The sequence below is a fragment of the Rhinolophus hipposideros genome (assembly GCF_964194185.1).
Source record: "Rhinolophus hipposideros genome assembly, chromosome: 20".
NCBI classification, from domain to species: domain Eukaryota; kingdom Metazoa; phylum Chordata; class Mammalia; order Chiroptera; family Rhinolophidae; genus Rhinolophus; species Rhinolophus hipposideros.
Genome location: NC_138066.1, coordinates 49,375,610 through 49,388,342, shown reverse-complemented (window position 1 = coordinate 49,388,342; position 12,733 = coordinate 49,375,610). Strand labels below are relative to the sequence as shown.

General features: G+C 49.1%; 1 protein-coding gene across 1 annotated transcript; it reads left to right on the top strand.

Annotated features, from left to right (window-relative positions):
• Positions 1-202: 202 nt before the first annotated feature.
• Positions 203-12,715, top strand: LOC308488384 (uncharacterized protein; the record flags this gene model as incomplete). Its single annotated transcript, XM_081028043.1, has 6 exons — positions 203-928; positions 1,106-1,210; positions 2,383-2,442; positions 2,935-3,045; positions 11,287-12,369; positions 12,506-12,715. 6 exons carry the CDS (start codon positions 203-205, stop codon positions 12,713-12,715), a joined length of 2,295 nt encoding a protein of 764 aa, XP_080884169.1.
• Between the last annotated feature and the right edge of the window lie 18 nt (positions 12,716-12,733).

Here is a 12,733-nt window from a genome sequence, read left to right as displayed (position 1 = left end):
TGGAAGCCTGGTTGCCGGGCGCTCCTCTCCATCCTTCAGGCAGGCTTCAGACGGAGACTGGTCCCCGGCACGGCTTGGCCCAGGGGCAGGGTGCCCCGTGGCCGTGCAGGGGCCCACAAAGGCCCCGGAGTACCGCAAGCAGTGAGGGGGACGTGGCCATCTGTAGGGACGCGGAAGCCAAGCGCTCCTGAGAGTGCGCAAGATGCCGCCCGTGATGGCTGCCACCAAGGTCTCCCTCCGGCAGCTGGCCGATCTGGCCATCGGCACCCCAGAGGTGGGCGCTGTCAACTTCACAGCGCTGCACACGCTCATCGTGGCCATTCTCAAGAACCTCCGCCTGCAGGACACCGTGGTGGACATCCAGTCCCTGTCGCCCGAGCAGAGCTACTTGTTTGAGGCCCCCTGGCTCAGCACTGTGCAGGAGCCTGTGTCCAAGGAGAAGCGGAAGAGCCCTGTGGTCAGGGCGCCGTCCGAGACGCTGGAGAGCACCCAGGAGCCGGAGAGCGGCGCGGCCAGGGCTCCGGCCCTGACACCGGAGAGCGGCGCGGCCAGGGCTCCGGCCCAGGCGCCGGAGAGCGGCGTGGCCAGGGCTCCGGCCCAGGCGCTGGAGAGCGGCGTGGCCACAGCGCCGTCCCTGACGCTGGAGAGCCAGGTGCAGGACCTAGGTGGGCAGGTCCATGACCTGGGCCGGCAGGTCAAGACCATGGAGACCCAGATGCAGGGCTTCCTGACCCACGTGCAGCATGTCACCGACCTGGCCAGCAGGCTAGACGTTGATGCCCCGGAGTGGCTGGAGGAGCAGGAGATGGCCATGCCAATGCCCGACATGGCCAAGCTGATGCCGGAGAAGGACACGTCAAAGCCCGACAAGGCGATGCCAGACAAGGAGCGAATGGGGTTGATGAGAATCAGGAAGGACCGCCCCCAGGTGAGTAGGTGGGGCCCCTCCAGATGGCTCTCCAGCTGCTGCTGGAGCTGAGCCCCAAAGGCACCTACAACTCCCCACCGGTGCGGGGAGGAGGCCGGAGCAGGGAGGTGAAGGGAAGGCCAGGGCCCCAGGCATCAGTGCTGCCTGGGCCCACATGGCCTATGCTTTCCTTTGCAGGCCATGGAGCTGCTCCAGAACGTCATGGAAGACGTGAAAACCCTGAAGGAAGCCCATGAAAAGGCCCAGGGAGAGGTGCAGGAGTTCCCAGAGCTGAGCCCCCAGGTGAGGATAATGGAGTCCCCACCCCCTGAAGCCCCTCGCCCGTTTCCACTGAGGCTCACCCACCACTTATCAGACACCCAAGGATCCTGAACCCACCCAGAAGGTTGCTGACGACCTCTCAGAATAGTTCTTTGAATTTCCTTTAAACAAGAATAAAGAAACGTGGTGAGTATTGAGACATAAAGCTCAGTCCAAGAGGAGGGGGCCTGAGATGGAGAGTTCTGGGGTCACCCCCTCAGCCCCTCAAACCCTAACCACAGGCTCAGCAACACTTTCACTTGGATCTTTGTTTTCTTGGAGTATGAATCCTTCTGCACAAGTTTATTACATGATTCCAGGCAGAGCTTCTACCTCAGACCCATCTGAGGCCCCCAGAGGGGATTAGAGCTGGAAGACGAGGGGTGACTAGGAGAAAGCACAGGGAGAGGCTGAGGAGAGAGACTTGAGAGAGAAGGAAAGCTCAAAGGAGGCAGGAGGAAGTGGCCTAGACCGACCCCACCCCTTCCTGGGACTCAGCCCCCATGACCCCATTTCTCCCACCTCATTCCTCCTAGGCCTTGAGAGTCCAGCCGGACTCACCTTTGCTCTGGGAAGCTTTGCTTTTGAAAGTGTGGTGTTTTTGGGTTTAGGTTTTTGTTTTTTTAGAGGAAAAGCTTGTTTTTTACCTTTAGATTCTTATATTCTGGAGGTTTGCAGATGTTAAAAGGAACAACTTAAGTTTTAGCAATTTGCTTGGGTTCTTCTGAGGTGCTTTTCTCTTTAAACAATGCAGACGGTCAGATGCCCTGGAAGTCCACAATAATGTTTGTCCCTGGGAGGTGACGTCAGCCTTGGTCTGCAGTGCAGCAATGTCTCATTAGTGGTTTGCCTGAAATGGACCCTAGGACCAAAGGTTCCCCTCTTGGCATTAGCCTTGCTCCAGGCACACTGTCCATAGTACAAACCCGCCACACCCATGTCCCTTCCTCTAATTGGCTGGGAAGAGAACAGGGAGCCTGCCTGGCTTACCGGCTTTCTCTCTACCCTCTGCTCCTCTAAGATCCACCCACCCGCTTTCCTCTTGTCCCCTGTGCCAGTGTGTGTGTGTGTGTGTGTGTGTGTGTGTGTGTGTGTGTGTGTAGGGGCCACAGGAGGGCTTGCTTTGATCCTCCCCCTCTAAACTCTTATTCCAGAAACTCCTACAACGGATTGAGGAAGTAGAGAGTAAACTCAAAGACCGGGAGGAATTTCTGGTAATGTCTGCTAGCTTTGTGGGAAAGGGCCCGCAGTGGGTGGGAGAAGGATGGATGCCCGCAGCCTGGCCCCCTCTCTCAGGCTCCTCCAGACTCCCAGCCTGGATGTCTGTGTCCCTCTAGGGTAGGGTGATGTGTGCCCTCTGCCTCTCAGGGCACTGCCCCTGGATTGAAGGGAAATAGTTTCCATCCATGTCCAGTGCTCCATCAGGGCCCACATGGAACAGGAAACCAGCTACCCAAGACTCACAGTGACTGCTCCTTGGGGCTAGGGCTGTGGAAGCGTCCTGTCAGCTCAGTGTTGTTCCTAAAACTTCCTGGGATTAAACGAGGGGTGCCTGTGTGTGTGTATGTGTGTGCATAAGTGTGCGCGTGTGTCCATGTGTGTCTATGTGTGCATGTGTGTATGTATGTGTGCGTGTGTGCATGTGTGTGCGTGTGTGTATGTATGTGTGTGTGTGTGTACACACATGTTGTCTGTTAAATTGTCAGGAGCTATTGACCCGGAAAGTGAGTTCGATTCCTGCTGTAGAAGATGCCACCATGGTCACCTGGGAAGATCTGGAGCAAGCGATTACTGACGGCTGGAAGGCCACACAGGTGGTAAACAAATGAGGGGAGGGGCCGGGTAGCAGTCTCAGGTGGGGCTCCCCCAAGTCCCCTTTTTACTACTGTACACTGTTCTATTATGTGGATGTTCATCATTTCACAATCTCCAATTATGGATAGTTTAAATGTTTCTTCCCCCCACTTTCATAACAGTGCTTCATGTGACACTCGCACAAGTGAATATATGCGTAGGATAAATTCCTGGAAATGGAATGTGCATTTGTGATTTGGCTAGCTTTTGCCAAATTGCCTCCCATGGCTGTGGTTCCAATTTAGACCCCCCATCCCCAGCAATGTCGGAGAGAACTCATTTCTCAGACTACCCTACCAGCACGACCTGTTGGTACCCAGGTCTTTGAGTTTGGCCAGCTGGTTGCATAAAAAATGGTACCGATTTGCTTTCACAGCTTTTCAAAGTTCTTTTACAGCCTGTCCTGAAATGCACGGGTCCTTTCACTGTTAGTGGACAGCAGTGACCAACCCTAAAAAGAAAACCTCTTGAGGGGGCCCTTTGCTGATGGTGACTTTTACACATGGGTTAATGTTCGTAAAGGCGGCTCTCCATCCTGAGACAGTGCACAGAACAACCAAAATCGTTTTCAAGTCCCCAACCTTTCTTCATCTGAATAAAATGGGGGTTTTCAAGTGGTCCTCAAGGACAAGGGTCAGCTCTTTTTGGTCTTTGCACATTCCCCTTCCCCTGGCTTTGTGCATCTGGGTCGCTCAAAAAGAGTCACCCAGCTATATAGACAGAAGCAGAGGGAAGATAGTGAACTCTCTGGCGCCACCAAGTGGCCATCTGGGGCATGACAAGTACCTGAGTACAAAAGACCCTCCCAGGTGCCCCCCTCCGCTAGCCTCCAAGACTGTTTTCTGAACTCTGGGCTCATCTTTAAAGGTAAGTAGAATCAGAAAGAGTTGGAAGAGGAGCCTGCAAACAGAAGGAAGGGCCTAGATAAAGGCCTCTGCTTTCACTGTTTTTGTTTGTTTGTTTCTCATCCTTTTTCTGTCTCCCCCCACTCCAATTCAAGCCGTTGTTTCTCAGTCTAATTGTGTAGGATACAGCTCACTGGCCCACGTGGGAATTGAACCAGCGACACTGGCGTTAGGAGCACAGCGCTCCAACGACCTGAGCCACCAGGACGGCCTTGCTTTCATTGTTTTTAAATTTTTTTATTTTTAAATAATAGTTGACATACAATATTATATTAGTTTCAGGTATGCAACATAGTGATCAGACATTTATAGATCAGTGTTTTGTTTTTTTCAACACCAAAGCTTTTTTACACATACCACTGCCGTATATTTTGAGGGAGCACACATTTTCTCAGGGCACCTGCAGAAGCCACCTGTGAGACCTATAAATAAGCATTGACATATGCACCTGTAGACATTTTTACTTCTCCAGGTAAGAGTGTCAGTGTTTTCACAGTTGCTCATAATCAGGAACAACTCCAGAAGCCAATGAGAATAAATATAAATATTCAAAGGTTTTTGAGAAGCCGGAGAATAAGCTCTGGGGATGGCAAGTTCAGCCACTGCGCAGAGCAGAATGAGAACAGAGTTTCACTGTCTCAGGTGGAGACAATACAACATTCTGGGCACCAACTTCTCTTGCATTGTTGGTGGGATCCCTTAACATAAATACGAAGTCAGGATTTCCAAACTAGGTCTTTTTAAGGCCAATTATGGGTTTCAGTAGATGGGTGGTAACTACAATTTTTCTTCTTCCTACTCCCTCCTCCCTTTCTTCCCCCTCCTCTCTCCCTCCTCCTCTTCACCCATCTCCCTCCCTCTCAACCCTTTTCCCCTCCACCTCCAATCTTCCCCCTCTTCCTCTTCCCCCTCCCTCCCTCTCCACTAACCCCCCTCTCCCTGTTCCCCCTTCTTACCCCTTCCACCTTCTGTACTTCTTCTAATGGTAAGAAAAAATAAAAGGCTTACCAGAAAGACCAAACCCTGGCACTCAAGTCAAAACTTCACAGGAAGCTTCACCTTCCTGTGATCTGGGTAATGAATCTGGGGTGCCAGCTAGATCCATTGTGACAGGCATTTAACAATGGAAGAATCTTTCAGGGGCTGTTTTGCTAGGTCCATGGACCTTGAGCACAGATGTTCTCTTGCAGAAATGGCATGTCTGGGGTAAAGGACATTTCTCTTTGAAGCTGTATGGCCTGACAGGCTGGACAAGTAGAAAGCAAAAGTTAAAACTCCTACTTGGAGGCCTCTTTTGAGAGAGAGGCAGGTGAGCACCTGTGAGGCTGTGGTCACCATTTGGATATACTCTGCTTCGGGACCCAAAGAATAGTGGAGCAATTCAGGAAGGGGTTTTACAAGATTAGACGTGATTTCCATTAACTGAGCAAAATGAGTAAGTCTGACGTCATGGCTCATCCCCCAGGGAAACAAAAAAGAATTCTGTAATGCCGTGAGGTCCTGGAAGCAGCAGGTGGTGGGCTGGGGAGCTCAGTGAAGGCAGTGAGGACTGGAAGCCCCCGTTCCAGAGGGAGCTCTGGGTTCATCCCGTCTTGGGCGGTTCATTGGACAGCCTCATGGTCCAGATCACGGCCTAGGACGTTAACAAGTAAGGAGGGTCTTACAAGACATGCATTTTGACTCACAGAAACACATTGATTCCAAGATGTACACCACCCCGCCCCCCCTGCACCCCCCACATATCAGCATCTCTGAAGTCAGGACGTGTCTTAGAGTTGATAGTATTTTCTAATTCATTGGCCGTGTTTCCCCTTCCCTACAGGAACATAAATTAATGGTGCATCTTAAAAAGATACCATCTTAGGCTTACTGAAATACGGAGAGAGATGGCATGAGGCACACTTTGGTTAGAAAGTCCTGCCACATTGATTATCTTGGAAGGTGTAGGGAGTTAAGTTGTCTTAACATAGAGTAACTGGCACCTCTGACTTCAAAATTCTTGGCTTGGGGGCATAGGGAAGAAGGAACAAGCAACAGAGAGGGGTGTTCTCCAGGTTTTCCCAACAGGAAGGGGGCTGTGTTGTGATAGTTTGTTGTTTAGAGGTCTGGGAGAGGAGTCTAAGGCGTGGTCATGTTAGGAGGTCAACATGGCGTTTCTAATTTCTATCATCCTCAGAAAGGACATAGTCTCATCTAATGCCATTAATGAAAATTCTAAGTCCCCGTCTTGCCCCCCCCCACCTCTGTAGCTATTATGTCCGGCCCCCCACCTCTGTAGCTATTTTTCTAGGATTTCAAAGTGTTGTTCTGTAAAACCATAACTTTAGTTTTAATTGCTGTGACAAGCTGAATAATGGCCCCCAAAGACATTCAGGTCTTAATCCCCCAAACCTGGGATTGTTAATTTATATGGCAAAAGGGATTTGTCAGTGTGATTAATTTAAGGACCTTGAGATGGGAGATTATTCTGGATTATCTGGGTGGGGCCAGTGAAGCAGAGATTGGAGCAAAGAGGCCTCGAGCCAAGGAATGCCAACCACTAGTAGAAGCTGAAAAAGACCAGGAAATGGATTCTCCCCTCAGAGCCTCCAGAAGGAACAAAGGTGCCAGCCCTGCCGACACCTTTGCTTTAGCCCAATGAAACTGGTGTTGGACCTCTGAACTTCTGAACTGTAAGATGACGAATGTGTGTTCTTTGAAGCCACTAAATTTGTGGGAATTTATCACAGCAGCCATAGGAAACTTACTAATACAGTCATCTTTTCCCTCTTGAGGCAGTTCCTGAATGATTGGCTAGTCGTGTAAATTTCGCCAAATTTTTTTTCTGCTGTTTTCTGATATTCTTGTATCTGAACAGTGGGCAATGATGTGGACACGAAGCCCACAGCAGTCACTTCTAGAGTGGTTTTCTGATATTGGCAGTGGATTGGGTATCTTCTAAAGGCTCGCTTTCAAGGTTTTTCCAGGGTGTCAGTTTCCTTTGCTCTCTTGTTTTGTTTGCAGTGGTTGTTTTCAGTCCAGGAGGCCTTTCTAGGGCACAGGTGATTGGCAGCACACCCGTGGCTGCCGAGATTTCTGCCCCCTGGTGTACACACATTGTGTAATCCCCTCGCTGGTGTGAGCAGACCTGTGGATGTGATGGGATATCTCTCCTATGATTAGGGTGCCAATAAATTGATTTTGAGTTCATCAAAGGGGGACAATTCTGGGTGGCCCTGACCTAATCAGGCAAGCCTTTCGAAAGAAGGAGAAGGATCAGAGAGATGCTGGTCTGCCAGCCTCCAGGTGGCCCCTGTGGATTGGGCCAGGTAGTTAGGATTTAGAGTGGCCACTAGGAGCTGAGAGTAACCCTCGGCCAACAAACCAGCAAGAAAACGGGGCCTTGGTCCTACAACGATAAGGAACTGAATTCTGGCCATAACCTAAAAGCCTGGAAGAGGGCCCGGGGCCTTAGCAGCCGCAGTGTGGCCTGGACAGAGGCGGTGAGGCGCTGCTAGAGAGAGAACCCAGCTAAGACGGGTCTGGATTCATGACCCACGGAAACTGTGGGACGATAACCTCGTGTTGTTTCACGTGGCTATGTTTGTGGTAATTTGTTATGCCACAGTAGAAGACGAATCCAGGACACTTAACTCGTGTTCTTGTTACATTGTCTTGGGTATCACCGAGTGGCCCCAGAGCTGGGATTATGGGAGGGCCATTCAGCCTCTCTGGTGAGGGCAATACTTAAAATCATGCACATTATTTCACTAGTTCATAAAACTTCTTTTAAAATTTCTATAAACTTTCCCAGTGCAAAAAACCAAAAACAAAAAAACCTCAAAAAACTTATGATAGCTGTTTGATCAATTATATCTTAATTTAAAAAGAAAAAAGGCAAAACAACACAACCCGCCCCCAACTTTGCAATAACATAAACTACCAAATTCACTTTGGGAAAATTAGGGAGTTCGTCTTCAAATTTTAGCTTTGAGATTTTTTTTTTTAATCTGTTAAAAAAGTATGGTGAGAGGAGTATGTAGAGAGAGGTAGAGAAAAAGAAGCTTCTAGCTGATAACTTAAACATGTCTGAAAATACTTCAGTAATGTCAAGGAAGAATGAGACTATGTTATAAATGAATTTCTCAGCGAAATGAACAGATGAAGTTTTTGTATGAGTTATACCAACAGGAAAGAGGTCATCTTGAAGAATGCTTGTTTTGGGGTCTCCTGTAAGAAAGAGTTGGCTACCTCCAACGATTCATCTTTTACTAAAACAATATTGTAAGTGTCCACATTTCTAAAAGCTCATCCATTCTTTCACGTAAATATCCAGTTTCCAGAACAAGTTAACATTGGCCACTCCATCTGCCATTCTTACGTCTCCTTGGGAGTCTCCGGCAGAACTCCGTTGTGGTTGCCTTTAGATGACTGAAACGTTCTGCGTTCTTCCAGACACTGTCCCGTTTGTTAAATTCATGAATGAGTTCTCCTTTACGTCCTCTTAGCGCACCATTTTCATCCCAGTCCATGAAGGTGAACACTACTTTGACGTGTGGGTGGTAAATACCAGTTTGACAGATAACTTTCTCTAGTTTACATTTTGGTAAAGCCTGTTCAATAAGCCATGCAATTTAGTATACCGTTTTACCACGGGTATTTCTCTTCTGCGGGAAGAACAGGGTCAATTTTAAAAATAGCATAATAGGAAGGGAGCCAAAGGATGGATACCTTGCCATTTTTTTTCTTTTTTGTCTTTGAATACATGTCACTTTTTGAGGCACACACACAAAAAAAAAGCATAATATTTTTCCTTTAGTTGCGATCACTTTTTTCAATATTGACCTGTGGCCAGCTTACAGTTGTCAATAATATTGTGACATGTTTCCCTTCATAGGAAAATCTACCTAGTGTGATGTCAACGTTTCTTATTATCTGAAGTTTGGCAGCTCCTCCTCTGATGAGACCACAGATAATTTCTTCTACTCTTGTAGGCTTCTTGGTGTGAACTGAACTTTTCCGGAACGCTGGCCTCATTTTCACGTGTACAGTGGACTGGTGATCAGTCATTTCTTGGTTATCCAGTCTTCCTTAAGACATGCTGAGTTCTTCTGTCCCTGACTTTATCCTAGAACAACAGTATAGGTGGTGAGCAGTGTCCAGAAGTGCAAGGCTTGGATGCAGGCATCTTGATGGTTTGGTCTCCCTGTCTTCTTTGCGGTGAATATGTACTGGGCCAGCACCACTCTGCATATGGACACTCACCCTGTGCCCTGCCTGGCCATGGCCACTCAGTCCATGGATGGGCCTCATGCACCTCCAGGCCTGAAACAAAAAGACCACTGGCAGCCCGTGCAGGCCTTCTGGATGATGTTTTTAAAACCATTCTGCCAATTTCTGCCTGGAGTGTTTAATTCCTAATAAGTAGGGTTTACATCTTCCATTTTCTAAAAGTTTCTATTTGTTTTCTATAAGTCTTAATTTAAGTCTTTTCTGTTTCTCCATTCCTCTATTATTCCTTCTTTTTGTGTTAAATAAATGTATTCTAGTGTACCTTTGTAATTCCCTTGCTGTTTCTCTTACTGTATATTTTTTGAGTTCTCTTTTTGCGTGGGTCCCTAGCAATGGTCAGTGTAGAGCTGGTTATTCTCCACTTCTGAGGCAACACCTCTCTGAGGACTCTGCCCCCTGAACTATGAGTTTTTTCCAAACTGGCTGGTAGAAACAGGCACTGTTCCCAACCCCGTGACAGTCTGGGTACTGTTCCATGCAGCGTTGCAGATGGTTCCTCTTCCAACCTCGGGTATTTTCCCCACATGTGCATGTCTGTCATCTCGGTGCTGACACCCAAGGGGACCTGCTGCAGTTCTCTGAGTCATCTCTGTGCCTCCCCTCCTTTTTTTAAAAAAGATTTTATTGGGGAAGGGGAACAGGACTTTATTGGGGAACAGTGTGTACTTCCAGGACTTCAAGTTGTTGTCCTTTCAATCTTAGTTGTTGAGGGAGCTGTTTAGCTTCAAGTTGTTGTCCTTTCAGTCTTAGTTGTGGAGGGCGCAGCTCAGCTCCAGGTCCAGTTGCTGTTGCTAGTTGCAGGGAGCGCAGCCCACCATCCCTGCCGGAGTCAAACCGGCAACCTTGTGGTTGAGAGGACACGCTCCAACCAACTGAGCCATCCGGGAGCTCAGCGGCAGCTCAGCGGCAGCTCAGCGGCAGCTCAACTCAAGGTGCTGTGGTCAATCTTAGTTGCAGGGGCCGCTGCCCACCATCCCTTGTGGGACTCGAGGAATTGAATCAGCAACCTTGTGGTTGAGAGCCCACTGGCTCATGTGGGAATCGAACTGGCAGCCTTCGGAGTTAGGGGCATGGAGCTCCAACCGCCTGAGCCACCGGGCCGGCCCTGTGCCTCCCCTTTTGATGATCTGTCCTGTGAGCTCACATTGCCTCAGTCTCCTTGAATGCTCAGCTTTGTCTCCTCAACTCGGGGTCTGCTGGGCACGCCTTCAGTCCCCTTCCCCGCACTGCAGTCTGGAAACTATCAAAGCCATGAACTGAGGCAACCGTGGGGCTCACACAGTCTGTTTCCCCATCTTTCAGGAACTGCTAACCTTCATTAGTTGATATCCAGTGTCTAGAAATCCCCTGTCTCATAGTTGCTGGTTTGGGGTTGTTACAGATAGTTCCTGTTACTCCATTTGGGCTGGAACTGGAAATAGTCGATCATTCTTTTTAAACAGATTTTTAGTATTCTGCCATATGGATGTACCATAAATATGTCATTCCCCTGTCGATAATCTACTTCTATAAACACGACTACAGACTGTCTATGTGCATCAAGCTTTGCACCTTTTGTAAGAGTACATTGAGAAAATGCCTCTGTGGACTTTCTGGGTCTGAGGGTTTGTGCATTTACATTGGAAATGTGACTCAGTTGCCCCAGTGTACACTTCAACCATCAGCAATGGGCCAGTGATGGAGGGGACTTTATATTTTTAACTTAACAAATTATTCAGTTCTTTATTTGTAGACTCCGAGAATTAGCGTGGATCTCTTGTATTTTGCAGTACCCAGCTGTCTTTTATGAGGGAAGTTATATATTATGATGCCATTTGCCAAGGTACAGATTCTCAAAAATCTGGAGACCTATCCTTCAAGAATGTCAAAGTCTATCTCTTTGTGTCCAGCTTAGTTTGGGGGACCAGAGCGTATTCCCCCCAACGGCCCTAAGTCTTCCAACTCAGCTACTGCAGATTTGCTTCCCTCCAAATCTCACAGAGTCGTTTTCACTTGTGCTCACTGATTTCTTTCTTCCTCTTCAACCAGAGCTCAGAGTCAACGATTGTACTTTCTAAGCGCAAAAAGCCTACTTCCTTAACACCAAGCGATGTGACTCCAAGTGAAGCCACCGGCAAGCCTTCAAGTTTTGACCAGGCTCTGGATTTGGCTAGTGGTTTGGGCCCGGAGGAGACCTCAGGAACCAGAGGATCAGGGCACCCCTCGGAAGGGGTGGTTAGCAGGGAAAAAAGCAGGGCTACCACTGCTGCTGGATTTCCAGGTAGAGAAGAGCACCCAATGGTCCGTGATGAGGCTGGCCTGGCAAAATCCCATCACCCCTCTGTGGCCCAGTTCAGAATGGAGTCTGATCATCACAGGCCTAGTGAGCAGCACGGCCTAACACATCTAGGAAGAGATGAACAAGATGAGCACGCTGGCGCAGTTCCCCAGGACTTGCCCTCGGCCAGAGACGGCCGTCATGATGTTTCCCCAGAGGCACACATAGGGGTGTCTGTTAGCCCAGGTCAAACCCACGCAAGGCTAGACCAGGATGGAGTAGGGCCACCTGACCTGGATCAGCTTACATTTCTACCTCCTAGCACTTATCCACGTGGCTTAGGCCCCGTCAGCATGACGCAGCTTGGTGCGATACCACCTGAAATGAATGAGCAGGGATTTGAACCACCTGGCCTGGGTCAGCATGCTGTCGTGCCACCATTGGTACCTGGCAGAGATCAGCAGGGATTGGAACTACCTGGTACAGGTCAGCCTGGCATGGTTCCACTTAGCACATATCAGCATGGTGTGAGACTTCCTGGCACTGGCCAACGTGGTATGAAGCAGCCTGGCATGGATGAGAGTGCTGTAGGACCCCTTGGCATGGATCAGCCTGAATCGGTACCTTTTGGCATAGATCAGTATGGAATTGCAAGACTTGGCATGGATCAGCAAGGACTGGTTCCACGGCTTACAGAGCAGCGTGCTTTGGTATCACCTGGTTTGACGCAAGTTGCCACAGATCAACAAGCTTCTGTACAACCCATTTTGCAAACACCTGGCATCATACAACCTGGCATACAGCAGTATGATGTGGTCCAGCCAGGCACAAGTCAGCTTTATCAGCCTGGTATGGTACAACCTGGGGCAGATCAACCTGCTTTTGTCCAGCCTGGCACAGGCCAGCCTGGTTTGGTCCAACCTGGAATGGATCAGCGAGGTTTGGTGCAACCTGGAATAGATCAGCGAGGTTTGGTCCAACCTGGAATAGATCAGCGAGGTTTGGTGCAACCTGGAATGGATCAGCGAGGTTTGGTGCAACCTGGAATGGATCAGCGAGGTTTGGTGCAACCTGGAATGGATCAGCGAGGTTTGGTCCAACCTGGAATGGATCAGCGAGGTTTGGTGCAACCTGGAATGGATCAGCGAGGTTTGGTCCAATCTGGAATGGATCAGCGAGGTTTGGTGCAACCTGGAATAGATCAGCGAGGTTTGGTCC